Source organism: Xiphophorus hellerii, chromosome 22 (assembly GCF_003331165.1).
Source record: "Xiphophorus hellerii strain 12219 chromosome 22, Xiphophorus_hellerii-4.1, whole genome shotgun sequence".
Taxonomy (NCBI): Eukaryota; Metazoa; Chordata; class Actinopteri; order Cyprinodontiformes; family Poeciliidae; genus Xiphophorus; species Xiphophorus hellerii.
In genome coordinates, this window is record NC_045693.1 from 23956086 (window position 1) to 23973017 (window position 16932).

At 41.1% G+C, this 16932-nt stretch overlaps 2 protein-coding genes across 2 annotated transcripts; one reads left to right on the top strand and one right to left on the bottom strand.

Annotated features, from left to right (window-relative positions):
• On the bottom strand, positions 1-1045 carry LOC116712588 (uncharacterized). The gene is made up of 3 exons (XM_032552389.1): positions 775-1045; positions 468-663; positions 1-295 (listed from the first exon to the last, which is right to left on the bottom strand). The coding sequence occupies exons 1-3, from the start codon at positions 931-933 to the stop codon at positions 24-26; spliced, it is 627 nt and encodes a 208-aa protein (XP_032408280.1). The 5' UTR covers positions 934-1045; the 3' UTR covers positions 1-23.
• Positions 1046-1356: 311 nt separating this feature from the next.
• c1d (C1D nuclear receptor corepressor) lies at positions 1357-3231 on the top strand. The gene is made up of 5 exons (XM_032552287.1): positions 1357-1463; positions 1710-1851; positions 2101-2167; positions 2361-2416; positions 2495-3231. Exons 2-5 carry the CDS (start codon positions 1714-1716, stop codon positions 2696-2698), a joined length of 465 nt encoding a protein of 154 aa, XP_032408178.1. The 5' UTR covers positions 1357-1463; positions 1710-1713; the 3' UTR covers positions 2699-3231.
• The last annotated feature ends 13701 nt before the right edge of the window (positions 3232-16932 follow it).

Consider the following 16932-nt stretch of genomic DNA (forward strand, 5'->3'; position numbering starts at 1 on the left):
TTTTTTTTTTTTTGGAATATGATTTAGGGGTTCATAAGGTAAATGGTAGCAATTTGAAAATAAATATACACTGAAACCAGTATTGCAGTTGCACATGAGATATTGGACGATCTACAAAAACACTTTTGTACCTGCGTAACACTGCCATCTGCTGAGCGGACAGAGAGCTCCACCAAGGTGTCTCCAAAATGTAGTGAGACAGCTTGAGAGTCGCTACCATTTATTGTAACTTTAATGAGGCTGTCCGGAACCTTGGTTTTAACTGTCACTAAATTACAGTGAAATGGGACGAAACCTGCAGGAAAATAGACCAGGACAGTCAGTTTCATAGTGAAATAGAAAAAAATAAACAAATAATAATAATAATAATAAGCTACTTTTTAGTTATTTTGCATGTGAATCTGGACACAAATCAAAATCAAGGGACATACAGCAGGTCCGACGAGAATAATAAAGTTTCTACTCACTGCTGTAATCATGGACTTTGGCAGCAAGTGGAATATCCCCTTTAAGGGACAGATGTTTGAGCTCTGCAACCTTTGCTGACAGCTTGGTGACGTCCACGCTGTATTTCTTCACTGTCCCATCTTCAGCAACCACTTCAATTTCCACTCGGTTTATCCCCTCCTTCAGCGTAACAGTGCTGGAACGATCGCCAGTCAGCTGCAACACAGGAAACCCAGAAACTAAAACAGAAAGAATTGTCTTCAAGAATAATAGTGGTAGTAATAATAATGATAAATGGATGTAAGGTGTGTTCGGAGTAACACTCACAATGCTGTATGATGCTGCACTATCACTGGTGCTCAGGCCCAGAGTCACTTTGTCGACACTGCTCTCCACCGTCACTTTGTAGTCTGTAACCTGCGGTGAGAAGGCTGGCTGGAGCTTCCCAGCAGAGATAGTGAGCTTCTCCAAATCACAGTTGTCCATGGCTCAAGCCTTCTCTGTCTACGAGGACTGTGACGACGGCAAAACTATGGCTATTCTCGTTTACACATAATTTCGTTCCTGGTTACCAAGGCAACCGCTGCACCTCTGTCAGGTTTACTATATCTTCTTCGAAAATGACTCTTTGTCTTCTTATTTTTTTTAACTTACCTTGACGGTTTTTTTTAAAGTAAGATTTTACAAATAAAATCTTATAAATAAGATTAATTTGAAATAAAATAAAATTCAATTTAATTGAATTTAATTACTAAAGTAGAGTTAGCCAAATGGCTAAATGCGTTGGAATGGCTGGAAAACGCGACGCAAGAAAATAGCTATCAGCTATCTAATAATAACTACTTAAGCTAATGTAAATAACGTAAAGTTGCAACAACAAAAAAATAAGTGTAAAGCAGCGAACAAGCAAACGGTGACTCTCCCAGACGGCAGGGGGCAGTAGAGAGAAGTAAAACAGGTTACACGTTATTATTCACTTCCTGTTCGAAGGTTAAAACGTGAAGCATCTTGAAAAGGTAAATGCAACACTTTCTGTAATGCCTAGAGAACCACAAATAGACTCAGTTTACATTGAGCGGTTGTAATTCCCTTTTCTTTTATCTACTTTGTTTTTTATTAAAACGTGTGCCCCCTCTGTTAGCTGCGTCTGGTAACTAGCAACGTAGCTAGCCGGGACAGAGCATTGCTTCCTGTCTGTTGCACTTAATTTATAGAGCTACAGCTGGGATTTCTGAACGTTTTGGGACTTTGTTAATTTGTAGGAAAATGGCAGCGGGAGCGGTAACCGAGGACTACCCGCAGGAGATAGACGAACAGCTGACCACGTTCGACTCCTCGGTGAATGCGGTGAAAACCATGCTGGAGAAGCTGATGTCCATGTCCAGAAACGACCTGATGCAGAAGGTGACGCTTGTTGCTTCTTTGTAGAGACGAAAAACACAGTACAACGCATAAACTCTGAGCCAGTTTTTAAATCTGCTGAATGTAGCACTTCAAGCCTTCAGATAAACATTTTAACTCCTTCAATTTAGATTTACGAAAATTATATTTTAGCTGAAAATTCTCTGATTCTGACTTCTTTCTGTACGTGCATGTTTCATGTAACTTTTGGGTGAAATAGCTGTAATCACTGTTATGAAATCGTCATTGCAGCTGGATCCTTTGGAGCAAGCCAAGCTGGACCTGATGTCTGTCTATACTCTTAATTCATTGTTCTGGAGTAAGTTATTCATTTCCTTCTATTAATAAATGTATTCATTATGATGTTGATTAGTTAAATGCAAAACTAATGCCCTGTATTGATTGAATATACATGTAAAAGTAACCCAATGTGTCCATGAAATACACATCAATAACACATATATATTTAAATGCATATAAGAAACTGTGTTAACTTAAATAATTGTTTGCAGTGTATCTGGTAACAAAGGGAATAAACCCAAGAGAACATGGAATCAAGCAGGAACTGGTATGTGCGTCCTTTAACATTTTTGATATTTTCTCTGTATCCATGGCGATCTTCTCATCACCCTCCTGTTTTCATTAGGAGCGCATAAGGACTTACATGAACAGAGTCAAAGAGATCACCGACAAGAAGAAAGCGGCGCGGCTAGACAAGGGAGCCGCTTCGCGTTTCTTGAGGAACGCCCTGTTTGATCCCGACGACAAAGAGTCAAAAAAAGCTGCGTCCAAGAAGCCAGCGGACGCTCCCTCTGAAGCGCCACAGAGAAAACGCCCCAAACAGAGCTGAGCCTGAGGAAGAGCCGCTCGGTCTGCTCTCATCGCGTGAGTTTCCTGTAGACGGGGTGAAGGATACGGAAGCAAATGATCAAAAAGCTAAGATGAAGTCAGATGAAGGGGAGTTCGTTTGGAGTTCAACCCTTGGACATTATCTTCTAATGTCCACTGGATGTTTTAGAGATGAACAAAATGCTAATTTATCTGCTCGGCTTGTCGAGTTGTGCTGCTGTTGAGACTTTAGATCTCTTCGCTTACTACGGACAGCATCTCTTTAATTTGAAGTGAATTCTATGAATACACTTCAAATATATGTATATTTTTTAAGTCTTTGTTCATATTTGGTTCTTTTTATTCGTTTATTCTTTTTCCTGTATTGGTTTAAAGCTTTTTTTTTTAAGCGTTGATGTGATCTGAAGAGACTGTACTCTTTAAAAAAACATTTGCCATTGAGTTTTGGGTGCTTGTGTTATGCTTTTTACCCCACATGTTTATTCATTTCTGAAGTTTCCAAATAATACAAGAAAATGATGTAATTATACCAGATCAAGTGTTTTTAAAAAGATTTTTTACTGAGGTTTTCATATTTTATATTTAGGGCAAGCAGTTTCAAGTCAGTCGCAACATGAATGCCTTAATGATTATTTTACAACATACAGTTGAGCTCCAAGCTATTCATATCACATTCAAATAAGAATTTAATGCCTATTGCTTTAATGTCACCAACATGTTCCTCTTAGCCTTTATAACTTTGTAGTTGCACAACCTGAATTTGATAGGCAACCTGTAGAGGGAGCTAAAGATTAGAGTGATGGCAAAGAGGCCTTCTGGTCTCAAAGACTTGGAGCTCAGTGCAAAAGATCAAATTGTGGGGGGAAAAAAAGAGAACATGCTAAAAGCTGGTAAGTGATTCCAGAAGTGGTTTGATTCTTGCTTTTCTGTTAGCGATGTTTGGATAATACCTGAGAAGTTATTGCTTCAGTAAATTAGTGAAAAAAACCCCAACAAAACATTAGTTTTTCAAAATTATACTCCCATTGTTTTCTAATGACTAATAGCAGGGAACTATTGGAAAATTGTTAAGGGTATTGATTATGATTAACGTACATTTTCTTCTTTCTTTATGGTATACAAGGTCTCTGAAGCTCCTGGGTGAGCTTTAATATCTCAGGTGCTATAAAATGTCTCAGATGTTTCAATTCAACAAACGCGTTGCTGATGTGAACAGCGTAACATTAAAAAGTCGATTGCAACATTGCGCACACTGACACAGACGATTATGACTCAATATGCTGAGCATATAAATTAGTATATTAATTATCTCCATTCCTCGCAACTGTGCAGAGGTTCTGTTCTATTTTCATGTAATTTTCCAGAACCTGTATTTTAAGATGTAATAGTTCACGGGATGTTAGACCTTTGCCATTATACTGTGGCTATATTCAGCTAAAACTTTGCTTTGCAAGGTTGGATTTAGTTCACTGGATGATCCGCTCAGGGTATTTTTCAGCCACAGAGTTTGTCATCTAAAACAAAAAAAAAGTTAAAAGTCTGCCTCATCTGAACAGAGCATCTTCTGTGGCATTTTTAGTGACACACTGCAGTGCGTTTCAAAGTGGGGACCACCAGAGGGCGCCAGGAGGACGATACACAGCTGGAGGGAAGATGAGGAAAAAAAATGTTTCTTTTTTTTAAAATTATAAACTAATCTGTTTTTCCGTCATTATAAAATATAAGTTAAAATAACTTACTAGTAATATTATTTGCCACGCCCATCTTTCTGATTGGCTGACTGCCAAATTTATCGAGCTGCTTTGCTCCTCAGGTTAGCTTAGCCCAGTGTTTCTCAATTCCGGTCCTCAGGCCCCCCTGCCCTGCATGTTTTAGGTGTTTCCCTTCTGCCACACACCTGGATTGAATCTTTGGGTGATTAACAGGCTTCTGCAGTACTTGTTGGCTGGAGAAGACGTCATGCAATCATTTGAATCAGCTGTTCTGGTATAGAGGCACATCTAAAACATGCAGAGCAGGGGGGCCTGAGGACTGGAATTGAGAAGCACTGGTTAGCAAGAGCTACATGGAAGAGCTTCTGTCAAGAAAAGGAGCGGAGGAACCATCCTGCTGCAAAGCATGCTAAAGCTAGCTAAAACCAGAAGGTATGAGGTAGCACTTATACTAAATGCATGCAATAAGTATTGAACAGTGAATAAAAGTGAGAGAAAAAAAAACATTCTAAAAGTTTACGTTCTTTACATGGATTTGATAAAGGGGTCCACGCCCAGAAGATAACGCTGACAGGGCATCCTGGCAGGACTTGTACAAAACTGAAACTACGTCTTTTAGTTTCCATTCTTTCATGAAGGCCAAAATTGTTACGTTTTTCCATCGTAAGCTGTGAATCTCTGCAGCTCCTCCAGAGTTGTCAGAGTGTCTCCTGCTTAATTCACTCCTCACCTAGTAGCTGATGGTCTAGATAGCTTGTACACATCTGTTAGGTACATTTTATTTCGGGATGATATAAAGCCCCTAAATAAATGTGGCAAGCACATCTTTAGAGGTCTTGTATCTTAGTAAATACAGTACACCTTTGTGTAATTTAGTAACGCTTTTGTTTTGCTTTTGTTTGTAGAATATTTTGAAAATGCAACAATTTGCTTAACTTTACCTTTATGCACACATAAAACCCCAATAAGATACTTTAATGTTTTCAATTGTGACAAAACGAAGTCAAATTTCAGTTTAAGAAGCGTAAATACTTTCGCAAAGCCTTGCGAATCGAGCAGTTTGAATTTAGCCATGTTAGGTTTAAACCTGCAGCCTCTTAAATTGCAGCAGTGGTAACCTTTAGAAAGCGCTGCTGTCACTGCAGCTTGAGTGGATAAGTGCAGGCTATAATCGCACTTCCTCTTATAAAAACCAATGTCACTTCTGATGAAGGCGCTCAAAGTTTCCTTTTGGTAATTGTCAGCTGGACAGCCGAGATTTTAATCTTAATGTTCCACGAATCATTGCGTCCCTCTAATCAAGGCCAGGAAACCGGTAAGCCGGTGAGGTAAATTCGCAGGAATGCATTCTTTTTCATCATCTTTCCCCATTCTCATCCACCCGGCATCCAAAAGTGACATTTGTTTAGCCCAGACTCCCCTCTTCAGCCCTGTATCGCATTTTCCACAAAGTTGTTGGTTTTAGCTCCATTCAAAGACGTGCATCAGCCTGATGAACTGCTCTTGTCTGCATGCTGGAAAAATACCTTCTTGTTTTTTTTTTTTTTCCATTTCTCGGCTCCTTCTTGAAATGTTGCTCTTCCCCTGCTCTCTTCCACACATGTGCTCGCTACCAAGGAATTGGGTCAGCGTTTTCGAGCGGATATGAACAAACAAAAACGTTGAAATGTTGAAATTGTGAAGGCTGACAAGGCGGGTTTGTACCGTTGTTGTTTATTGGTGCTGTTTGTGACCAGCGGACGGTTTACATTACGTCACATGTTGAGGCCAAACGAAGATATTCCCCATTCTCTCTGAAAATGGATGTGAAAACCGTCCGCTTTCACCTCCTTTCAAGTAGCAAATTCATTCATGTATTTTAAAGCAAATTTCCAAACGAATCTGTGTGAAAAAGAAATAACATTTTTCAAATAAATCAGGCGGAAGGTTTATATTTCAGTTTCGAAGGAAAAGGTCACAAACAATCGGCGTTTAAGTTGAAGAAAACGACTGGGAGTCTGAGTTTATTTTATTTTTTTTCCACATTAAAATCTTTTCAATCGCACCGTGAGTTTTGTTTAGATCAGGCTGATTTCGTTGGACGCAAAGATTTAAAGTTCATTACAATTGCATGCGTCAAATGCGCGCGGCAAAAGAATCCTGCGTCTTTGCACGAAGCAGATGGTCCGTTTAAGTACGGTCCATGTAGTCAGGGTTCAGAGAGCAACGGAGCCACAGACGTCAAAAGCGAAAACCTTAAAGGTCAAAATGTGTCATTTAAAAGGGATCATTTAATGTCTGTGTGACTAACGTGGAAAAATGGCAATAAAACCTGCAGCGTGTTCTGTTGCAAACCTGAACTTCATCACGTTGATATGCTTTAAATTGAGGACGATTAGAGCAAGGCTTTCCTGGAAACGGAAATAAATAAAGAAATCTGTTTCATTCAGTCTGAACTGTTTGGAATCACATAGACATTAGTGAATCCTGAGTCCTGCCACTGATCAATTATAATCACATCGACTGAACGTCTTGAATTCCTGTCAGGTTGAATTTGGTCATTTGAGGTAACTTGATACTTAAATAATAAGAAAAGGCTGTTTATTTTGCCCTTTATGAATTTGCAAATTTTTAAAAAATCTATTCTTGTAGCACATAGACAAAAACACAAACACAGAGCTTTTCATATGTTGTCACTTTCCAGCCAAAACCATTTGATTCAGACCTCGTGTGGTAGAACAGAGATCTGCAATACAAAAAATTAAATGTTGTCCAGTGTAGATGAAATAACAAATTCAGGTTTTAACAGATTCTCTGTTGGTTCTTTAGTGGAATAATTGCTTGAAATCTCCTCAACAGAATGATAAAAGTACCAGTAATATATAAATATCTATATTTGTCATTAGTTTGGAAAGGCTGCGCCTTTTCTTACAACACTTTCCACAAATATCAGCATCTCGTGCACAGAAGAAAATACATCAATTCTCTGCAAGAGTTTTATGTATTTCTTGATTGTAAAAACTATATTAAAAAAAAACAACAAATGAAATGGTTTTATTATTTTTTTAAAGAATGACAACAAAAATGTCTTGTAGCAGATTTTCATTAGAAAATCAGGTAACATTTAAGGATCTGAACATGTTCCATGCAACTCAACTGGGGACAAAAATGGCTCTTTGGATTGCAAAGGTTGCAGATTCTCATGACAGACACAGTCAAAGCGGGGGAAAAATTGGGAAGTGGAAGGAAATGCATGGTTCTAAAAATCATTTGCAGATAAAAGTCTAATAAGTTGTTCGTCTATGAGTCCCCTTTCACTCTGATGCTGCTAAATAAAACCCAGTGCAATAAGTTCTCATTACAAGTCTCCTCAAAACAATTGAATATCTGTAAATGTAACCATCCTGAAGTAAAACCAGCATGCAAAGTTGGACAGGCATGGAGGAAAACTAACGTTATAAGAACCTGAAAGGACCATTCCCATGGTGAAACGTGGTGGTGGCAGGATCATGCTGTGGGAATAACATGGGCAGAGTTGAGGGAGAGATGATTAGGTCTAAACGTAGGACGATGCTTTAAGAAATCGTTGTTGAGGATTGAAGCTGGACAAAGACAGCCTTTCCAACAGAACCTTAAGCGTACAACCAGAACTGCAGCAGAGCAGTCTCAGTTAAATTAGATCCATGTGACAGAACAGCCCAGTAAAAATTTTTGATTTAAATACAATGAAGAAAATGTGTTGAAGGCTGGGAAATTAACCTTCAGTCCTTTAGGTTTGCAAACCTGCTAGAGAACGCGCGTCAAACTCAAGGTCCACGGGCCAAATCCGACCCGCCGTAGCTATTTATGTGGCCCTGAAAATATTCATTCGTCAGTTAAGTTAAATACATATTTATTTATATTTGTGAAAGGATGTTATTTATTTTTAAGAAGTACTCATGGAACGCAGAGACAGCTACACTATTTCAGCAGTTCATTAATAAGCAGCTTCATCAATACATTTTGCCCATATAGGACATTAATGACCTTAATGTGACCCGAAATGAAATCGAGTTGGACTCTCATGTGCTAGAGGTATACTAAAAAAAAAATAATAATAAATTCAAAAGATTACGTAAAGTAGTAGCTCAATAAATCTCCACGCCATATTTCAAATTGTTGTTTTTAAAATATTTGAAAGACCCTTTTTCTTTCCATCCAACTTTAAAATACGGTTCTCTTTGCAGCTTTATCACTGAAAATCAAGCTCGAATAGACGAAAAGTGTGTAAAAATTCAAGGTACATGAATACTTTTTTGCAATGTTAACAAACTTCATTAATTCAACACATTTTTATGCAGACAGTGCCGCTCCTCATTTTGATGTCACATCCCGCCTGTGGTCATTTTCCGAAACCCGATCCACATTATTCCAACTACGAAAGAGTTCGGTCAAGATCTCCGGCTATTCATTTTTTCTTCTTCCTTCCTTTTCTTTTTTTTTTTTTTCTTTTTCCTCCAGAATCCGTAAAGCTAACAAAAGCGGTAGCGCCCGGACATGTTGGGACGCAAAAGAAAACAAGGCTCTGATTGTACAGCACTTTACATTCCTGCAGGGTTTGGCCATAAACAGAGAGACAGTGACGGTACGCCGCAGACATGCAGAAAGAGGCCTTGAACCCTCATCACTAGAACCCCTCACATCATCATCATCATCATCGTCACGCTTCGTCGAGTTTGCATACGTTACGCTACCATTCTGTCGCCTCTGTGTTTAATTTACAGAGAAAATAAAATCAAGGTGTAATAATCGTTGGCCTTTCGTCTGTCAGAGTGGAAATTTTCCTGTGTGGGTTTTGTGCTGCGAACTGCGAATCCTAACGGGTGTTTACGTCTGAAAGTGATTCCAAATGGCTTCAAATTGATAAAAAAAAACTATATTTATATAGATTCCTTTTGTTCCCCTCCCCCGCCAGGTGCAGACCAGCTTTCTGATGACATCACCAACTTGTAAAGACCTCATCTTTTACCATGACCTACAGCTTACCTCCCGTTTTTTTTTTGTTGTTGTTTTTTTTTTAACAAAACACAGCAGTCCATATGGCTGCAATGTGAAGTCAAGTTCCCGCCCAGCCCTCACTCTAAAGCCGTGGCCTTCCGATGCACAGAGCCCCGGGTTGACCGTCCGGCCATCAAAGAGCCGAACGTCCAGAATAACCGAATCCCTCGCGCTCACAGCACACATTTGCACACACACACACACACACGCCCACGCACCCACACACACAGGGGATGTCAAGCAGCTGCAAACAAAGTAAAGTAAAAAAAAGAAGAAAAGAAAAAAAAGCGGGAAACTGCACACAGAAAATGTCTTGCATGTGCTTCTGCGAACACTCGGAGGTTGATTGGAGGTGCAGAATGGATTGGATGCCCCTCGTAATTCCTGGGACGGCATCTTCCTCTCGCTCCACACAGAGGCGGATGGGACCACAGCTGTTGGGACATAAATTTCCAGAGGAATGCCTTAAGTCTGAGTCCTCAGCGTAAAGGAGCATGACTGAAGATTCCTCTCCACATGACAAATGATCGCCCTCAGGACTTTTGTGTGTGTGCGTCTGCGTGTAAGAAGAAGAAGAAGAAGAAGAAGAAGAAGAAGAAAAAAAACAGCTTCATGTGCAGACATGCAAGGTCATTGAGAGGCGGTTTCTTTTACCTGTGAGTGATGGCTACATGCCACACGTACGCTCACTCGTGCTGGAAGAAGTGGCAGACAGCGGAGGCTTCACTCTGTTTGTGGACCTTCAGCAGCTGGATAGGCCCATAAAAAGTCAGATGTCTCCTTTCAGTAGCTCAAGTCACGTTGGCAAACGAGCATGTAGGTTTATGGAAATATCTTGGATAGATTTAGTTGCATGCAGCTTATAGAATGGAAGAAAAAAAGAAACGTATATGTCTTCATTAGTACACTTTGAGGGTCTCGATCTTTAGACGTTAGAAAATGTTGGCACATTTTACTAACATTGCACCTTATAATGAAGTCAAGGGCTCATTTTGCATGTGGTGTTCGAATGTTTGAAAATTATGAAGTTCAAGCACATCTGTAATTTGAATGAGTAAAAGCAATTTTTTATATAAATCTTTTAATATAATTACATTTTTTTGGGGGGGTTGAGAGGAGGCCACCAAACTGGCTCCAGCCCAGGGGCTTTTATTCTTCAACATCTGCCCCTGGATTCAATGGATTTTTAAAAAATATCTTTCAGGCTGATATGTGAATAATTTAAAGCCACACGTGAGTTATAAAACTTGAATCTTTAAATAAACATACACTATTTGTGTATTTGCATCCATTCCAGCTATACTTCAATGAATTCTTGACACACAAAGACAATAAAACATACATTTTAAATGATTACTTTTTTTTTAATGTGAAACTGGAAAAACAATGCAATGTACTTTACAGGGGCTACAACTGACTTGTTGATCTGAATAAAATATCCTTCTCCCGTCTCTGAATATTATCCTCACACTTTTCCAAACAACACAATTCAAATCCCCCCCTCCCCCCAATTTTTCCCTTTTTTTTTTTTTTTGTTGTAGTTGCAAACAAGCAAATAAAGCAGGGCTCTTAGACAAAATCCGCCGTTTCTCTGCAGCCGTCTTTCCCCACACACCTCGTTTCCTGTTTTGATGGGATAAAATAACGGTTTACGGCGCATCAATAGCCCCTCTCATCTCTTTCGCCTCTTGCATTCAGAGCCGAGGTTTACGGCTAGCGTGGGGCCGGAAGGGCTGAGGGGCTTGATGTGAGTGCCTGAGGCTAACGGCAGCGTTGGGCACTATAAAGACATGAGGGGGGCCTCCACTTTTTTTTTTTTTTTTTTTTTTTTTTTTTTTACAATGATGTGAATGATGTAGCATAAGAGAGTAAAATACTGCACCGGACGGTCAGGGAAGTTGAAAGGTTCAGTATTCGCATCATTTACAAGAGGGTTTTTATTTATTTAATTATTTATTTTTTAGTGTTATGTAGGATTTTATCACAGCTGATAGACATTTACCCCATGGCTGTTTTATTGATTTGTCCTGTTTGGAGGTAACATAGCTACTGAGATGAACTGAATGTTACAGAAATATTATAGTGTAAAATTGTAAGTATGTGAGAATAATTGACTTTCTTTTCTTTTGTATAGTCACTAGGTTGTGTCAGTGAATGAAAGGATCAGAATGTGGCTATAAGATAAGCTCAGGATAGATTATATATATATATATATATATATATATATATATATATATATATATATAAAAAAGGCAATGCTTCTATAAGTTTCTAAAATTAATAAGTCATAATGAATCTGCTTGAAGAATTTCAGAGTCTTTTCACAGTCAGCTAAAACGTTTTGTCACAAGAATCTGTTGCACAAACTTACTTACAAATTGGTTTACAATTAAACTAAAACCTGACAATATTTAATTGTTATGCTAATCATAATCACTAATATTTTGTCAAACGTGGGATTCCACACGGATCTGTTTTCAGACTTCTTTTTTTTCTTCTAAACTTACAAACGATTTTTTTTATGTTGCATTAACGTCCTTGTTCGTGTTCCTAGAACTTTTTGTGTAGTTGTAACCTGGTTGTTGTTATAATTACACAAAATGTCTTTTTTTGTTGTTGTTTGTATTGCTCTCTACCTGACCGAAAAGCTGTCATTGTTTTGAATGTGTTACTTTAAGAACAGTAGCCCCTCCTTTTTATTTCTTCTTCTATGGTTTTGTCTTTAATATGTTTGCGTCCCTTAGGCCCTCCCCTTTTGTCATGTTGTCCTGCGGGAGAGGTGTGTCCTATTTACTTTCTATCTAAATACTTCCAGTTTATTTGTAGATTTATTAAGTTGATTTCTGTTATGTATTTTTGTTTGTGTAGGACTTGGAGCGGGCAGCTTGTAACTATTGTTTTTCTGTTGGATATTTTCGTCAGGTATGTTGTATAAAAAAGGTTTATTTTATTTAATGTGAGACATGATCCCCGCGCCCTTTTGTCATGTTGTCCTGCGGGAGAGGACTTGGAGCGGGCAGCTTGTAACTATTGTTTTTCTGTTGGATATTTTCGTCAGAATAAATCTTTGAAAGCCAAACAGAGTCACGGCCTGACTAACATCGAATAACCAGCACAACGCAGAAGGGATCCGGTTACACTTGGTGCCGTTTGACCCGCTGTAACGTCGAATCTCCACTGCTGCAGCTGCTGCTACGTTGTCCCTCTCCCGCCTTTGACGTCTTGCTCCGCCTTTGCCCTGCGCTTTGACTGGCAGGCGTTGGCGCGCTGTATCCTAGCAACGAAGTAACTGTTTCTGTTGGTCTTCTTTTTTGTGCACCTCGTTTTATACAAGTGAAGAGGGGAAATAAGTGAAGAATAATTGACAAAGTTTTTTAATTTTATAAAAGTTTTTTTGTGTGTTTTGGGACAATAAAACCAATCTTAAAACAGTACAATCAACAAATAATAATAATAATAAACAAAATGTAAAGACATGAAACCAGTCTGTTTATTACCCTTTACCTGTAGATAAGGCTGGTTGTTTTTTTGTTTCTTTTGCTGACTGTTGCATATGAGTTCTTGTGTGACTGATTTGTTTTTACACTGTTTGGGTATCTGCATTTTATTTTTGACATCGCTTCTTTTTGATCCACTGTTATTTTCCATAGTTTTTGTCTGTTAATGTTTGATGAAATGTCTGACACTGAGGTACCTTTTAAAGGTGATGAAGTGGACCGGAAGGTCACTTTTAGTTTGGGGAGGGGCCAACATTACATGTCATTTGGAAGGGGTAGACCTATGCCTTTTAGTCCATATGAATTTTCTGTTGATCAGCTTGGGATTAACCCCCCACCTGTCCCTGCTGCTGCTTCTACACCCATTGGCAAAGCAAGGCCTGACCCTACCCAACTTGTTTCTACTGAGGCTCTCAGTGGGGTGATTGCTGATCTGGCTAAGCAGATTGGGGACGCCATTACGACGAATCTCAATGGACTAAACCCACGAAGTCAGTCACAGTCTCAGGTTGCTGACAGCCAACCCAGCGACCTGACCGATCAGTCACAAATGAGGTTTGTTGTTCAGTCTGATATTAGAGCACCTCCATATTTCAAAGGTGACCACTCTGACACCTTCTCCATCCAGGAATGGGAGGGTTTGATGAGATGCTATCTGTCAAGGATGAGATGTGTGGACCCTGTAGAAATGTGTGAGATCATCACATCCAGACTTATTGGGAAAGCCAGAGATGTGGTTCAGGTGTCGCTTCGTTGCCAGCCTCAGTCATGTAGTGACAAGCTGGTTTCTACTGTTTTTGATATTTTGAAACGCAACTTTGGTGAGCTGATCTTCTCCAGTTTGCCGATGAGAGACTTCTATAACATCCTGCCTGCTGATGGAGAGACAGCCATGGACTACTGGATTCGACTGAACAAGTCTATTGAAGCGGCTGATGAGTGTTTGCGTAGGAGGGGGAAGCAGGTGGAGGATCCAGGAGCTGAAGTTGTTACAATGTTCATCAACCATTGTCCTGATCCTGGTCTAGCTCTTTCCTTCCAGCTGAAACCTGTGGAGGAGTGGACTACTGCTGAGGTCCAGAGCCGCCTTGATAACCGTGTTGCAAGTCTTAGGAAGCCGATGGTCACTACAAATAGGACTCTTGGTTCGTCTGCAGGCCCTGTTCTCTCTTGTCTTCCTCAGCTTGGTGCTCAAACGCCTAGTGCTGCGTTGTCAGCTGATGCTACACCATTTGCTGTCCGTTTTCCCCAAGCTGCTTTAGCATGTGATCGTTCCTCAGCTTCAGGGCCCTTGAATCAGCAGCCACAGCAGCATGTTGCTCCACAATCTACATCCTTTCAGAATACAGGTCCACCCCAGCCACCTTTTTCCTCCAGTTCAGGAGTTGACCCGCCTCCTCAGATGACAGAGATGTTCGATAAGGTTCTGTCTCTGTGTGCAGCTTCTCTTGCTACAAAACAGAGTGGTCAACATGTGAGGAGTTACACACGTGGTTCTAAACGTCCTCAGCATGCACCATGCAGGGTTTGTTGCTCGGAGGAGCATACCACACACTCACACTGCAGATTGTTCAGACTGTGTCTCAACTGCTTCGGCTCAGGACACATTAAAAGGGATTGTCCTCAGCCTGCTCATCACACACCGCAGCTGTCCTCCCAGTATCCTAATTTAAACTAGAGAGCCCGTGTGATGAGAGGGGAAGCATGGGCAGAGTGGATAATACCCTCACGACTACACTGGATGCACGCTCTGTTTATACTGAGTGTCGCAATACTTCACCTGAGAACAGTGAAGTGATTTTCTTGGGGTCACAGAGAGTCCAGAGGGCTAGTGATTTGTTTTATGCCTCAGTTTCAGTTAGTGACCGGACTACACTGAGGGGTATGTTGGACTCTGGGAGTATGTCGTGCACATTGAGCGTGGAGGCAGAGAGCAAACTAAGAGCCGCGGGTGTTGATTTGATCCCTCTTGCAGTCCCAGAGAATGTGGTGCTCGTTGGGTGTGGTGGCCTTCTCACTCAGCCTCGATACATCTATGAGTTGGACATTGAGATCTATGGCTTCAGATTTACAGTACCGACATTTTTGATACCTGGCCAACATGATGAATTCATCATTGGTAGCAATGTGCTCCGGCCCCTTATTCAAAGAATGAAAACTGATTCGAGGTACTGGGAACTCATTACATCTAACACTGCAAACCCAGAGTGTGAGGAGTTTTTGCAGCTTCTGAGTTGTGTTTCTCGGTGGTCAAACTCTACTTCACCTGACAAGATTGGAACAGTTAGGCTCAGACAGGCTGTTACCCTCCTTCCTCGTCAGGAGTATGTGGTTTGGGGTAAGCTCCCATCCACTGCACCACTGTCACTGGGAGGCACTGTGGTTGTCGAGCCGTCATCTGCTCGTTCCACTCCAAAAAACATTTTGGTGGGTCGTGTAGTCACACCCATGTGGGGGGATCGTTGGGTCCCTATGAAGGTCCTCAACCCAACAGAAAAACCTCTGATACTGCGCCGCAATGCTAAAATCGCTGATGTCTTTCCATGTGTTGCTGTGGAGGACTTTGCGTTCAGTCAGGGGAGATCGGAACTGTACTGCAACCATTCAGCTGTTTCAACAGGTTCATCACATCACAGTGCTGATCCAGTGCAGATGCTGAGAGACTGTGGTCTGCATGACATTGACATAGAGAGCTGTGAGGTGTCAGATGAGTCTAAAAGAAGGCTGGCTGAACTCGTGGTTTCTTACCAGGATGTGTTCTCCAGGGGAAAACTGGATTGTGGTGAGGCTAGGGATTTTGTTCATCGCATTCACTTGACTGATGACCAGCCATTTCGCTTACCTTATCGACGCATACCACCAGCACATTATCAGCAGTTGAGGGAGGTCTTGTCTGAGATGGAGATGACGGGTATCATAAGGAAGTCTATTAGTGAATATGCCTCCCCGCTTGTTATGGTGTGGAAAAAGTCTGGGGACATGAGGATATGCACTGACTTCCGCTGGCTTAATGCTAAGACCGTTAAGGATGCCCATCCATTGCCCCATCAGTCTGACTGCCTTGCTGCTCTTGGTGGGAATGCGCTGTTCAGCACCATGGACTTGACCTCTGGTTTCTACAACATCCCTCTCCATGAGTCCGACAAACATTACACTGCTTTTACCACGCCGCTTGGACTTTATGAGTACAACCGTCTCCCACAAGGGTTATGCAACAGCCCAGCTTCCTTCATGAGGATGATGCTTAACATTTTTGGTGACTTGAACTTTTCCAGCCTCCTCTGCTATCTAGATGACCTGTTGGTATTTGCACCGTCTGAGGAGGAGTCGTTAAGGAGGCTGGAGGTTGTTTTCTGTCGCCTGAGAGCAAACAACTTGAAGCTGGCCCAGAAAAAGTGTCACTTTCTCAGGAGGTCTGTGAGGTTCTTGGGCCATGTTGTGGAAGCTGGTGGTGTTTCTGTTGATCAGGAGAAGGTAAGGGTCATCTCAGGGTTTGAAAGAAAAGACCTCATGAAGGAGGATGGCTGTACTCCGTGCCAGAAGAAGGTGAGGTCATTCTTGGGCATGGTGCTATTCTATCAGCACTTTATTCCAGCTTGTTCCCGCATCGCAAAGCCTCTTTATGCCCTCACCGCAGGTCAGAAACGTAAAGTAAAGAGCGCAGGACATGGGAAAGCTGGAACCTTTCGTGTTCTGACTCCCCAGGACTGGACTCCAGCTTGTGAGAAAGCGTTTGGAGACCTTAAAACTGCACTTCTCAACTGTGTGGTGCTGGCACATCCTGATTTTGAGAAGCCATTTATTCTCTCAACCGATGCTTCATTGGATGGGCTCGGTGCTGTTTTGTCGCAGGTCCCAGCTGATGGAGAGATTGCTAGACCTGTTGCTTTTGCCAGCAAGACTCTCAGCCGCAGCCAGGCCAACTATCCTGCACACAGGCTCGAGTTCCTAGCCTTAAAGTGGGCTGTATGTGATAAGTTCAGCCACTGGCTGAAGGGTCACAGGTTTAC

Coding starts and splice junctions, on each gene's coding strand:
- LOC116712588 (XM_032552389.1), bottom strand. CDS start 933: ATGGACAACTGTGATTTGGAGAAGCTCACTATCTCTGCTGGGAAGCTC. Junction 664..774: donor GTGCAGCATCATACAGCATT/GTGAGTGTTACT, acceptor CCTGTGTTGCAG/CTGACTGGCGATCGTTCCAG. Junction 296..467: donor CAAAGTCCATGATTACAGCA/GTGAGTAGAAAC, acceptor ATTTTCCTGCAG/GTTTCGTCCCATTTCACTGT.
- c1d (XM_032552287.1), top strand. CDS start 1,714: ATGGCAGCGGGAGCGGTAACCGAGGACTACCCGCAGGAGATAGACGAA. Junction 1,852..2,100: donor GAAACGACCTGATGCAGAAG/GTGACGCTTGTT, acceptor TCGTCATTGCAG/CTGGATCCTTTGGAGCAAGC. Junction 2,168..2,360: donor TCTTAATTCATTGTTCTGGA/GTAAGTTATTCA, acceptor AATTGTTTGCAG/TGTATCTGGTAACAAAGGGA.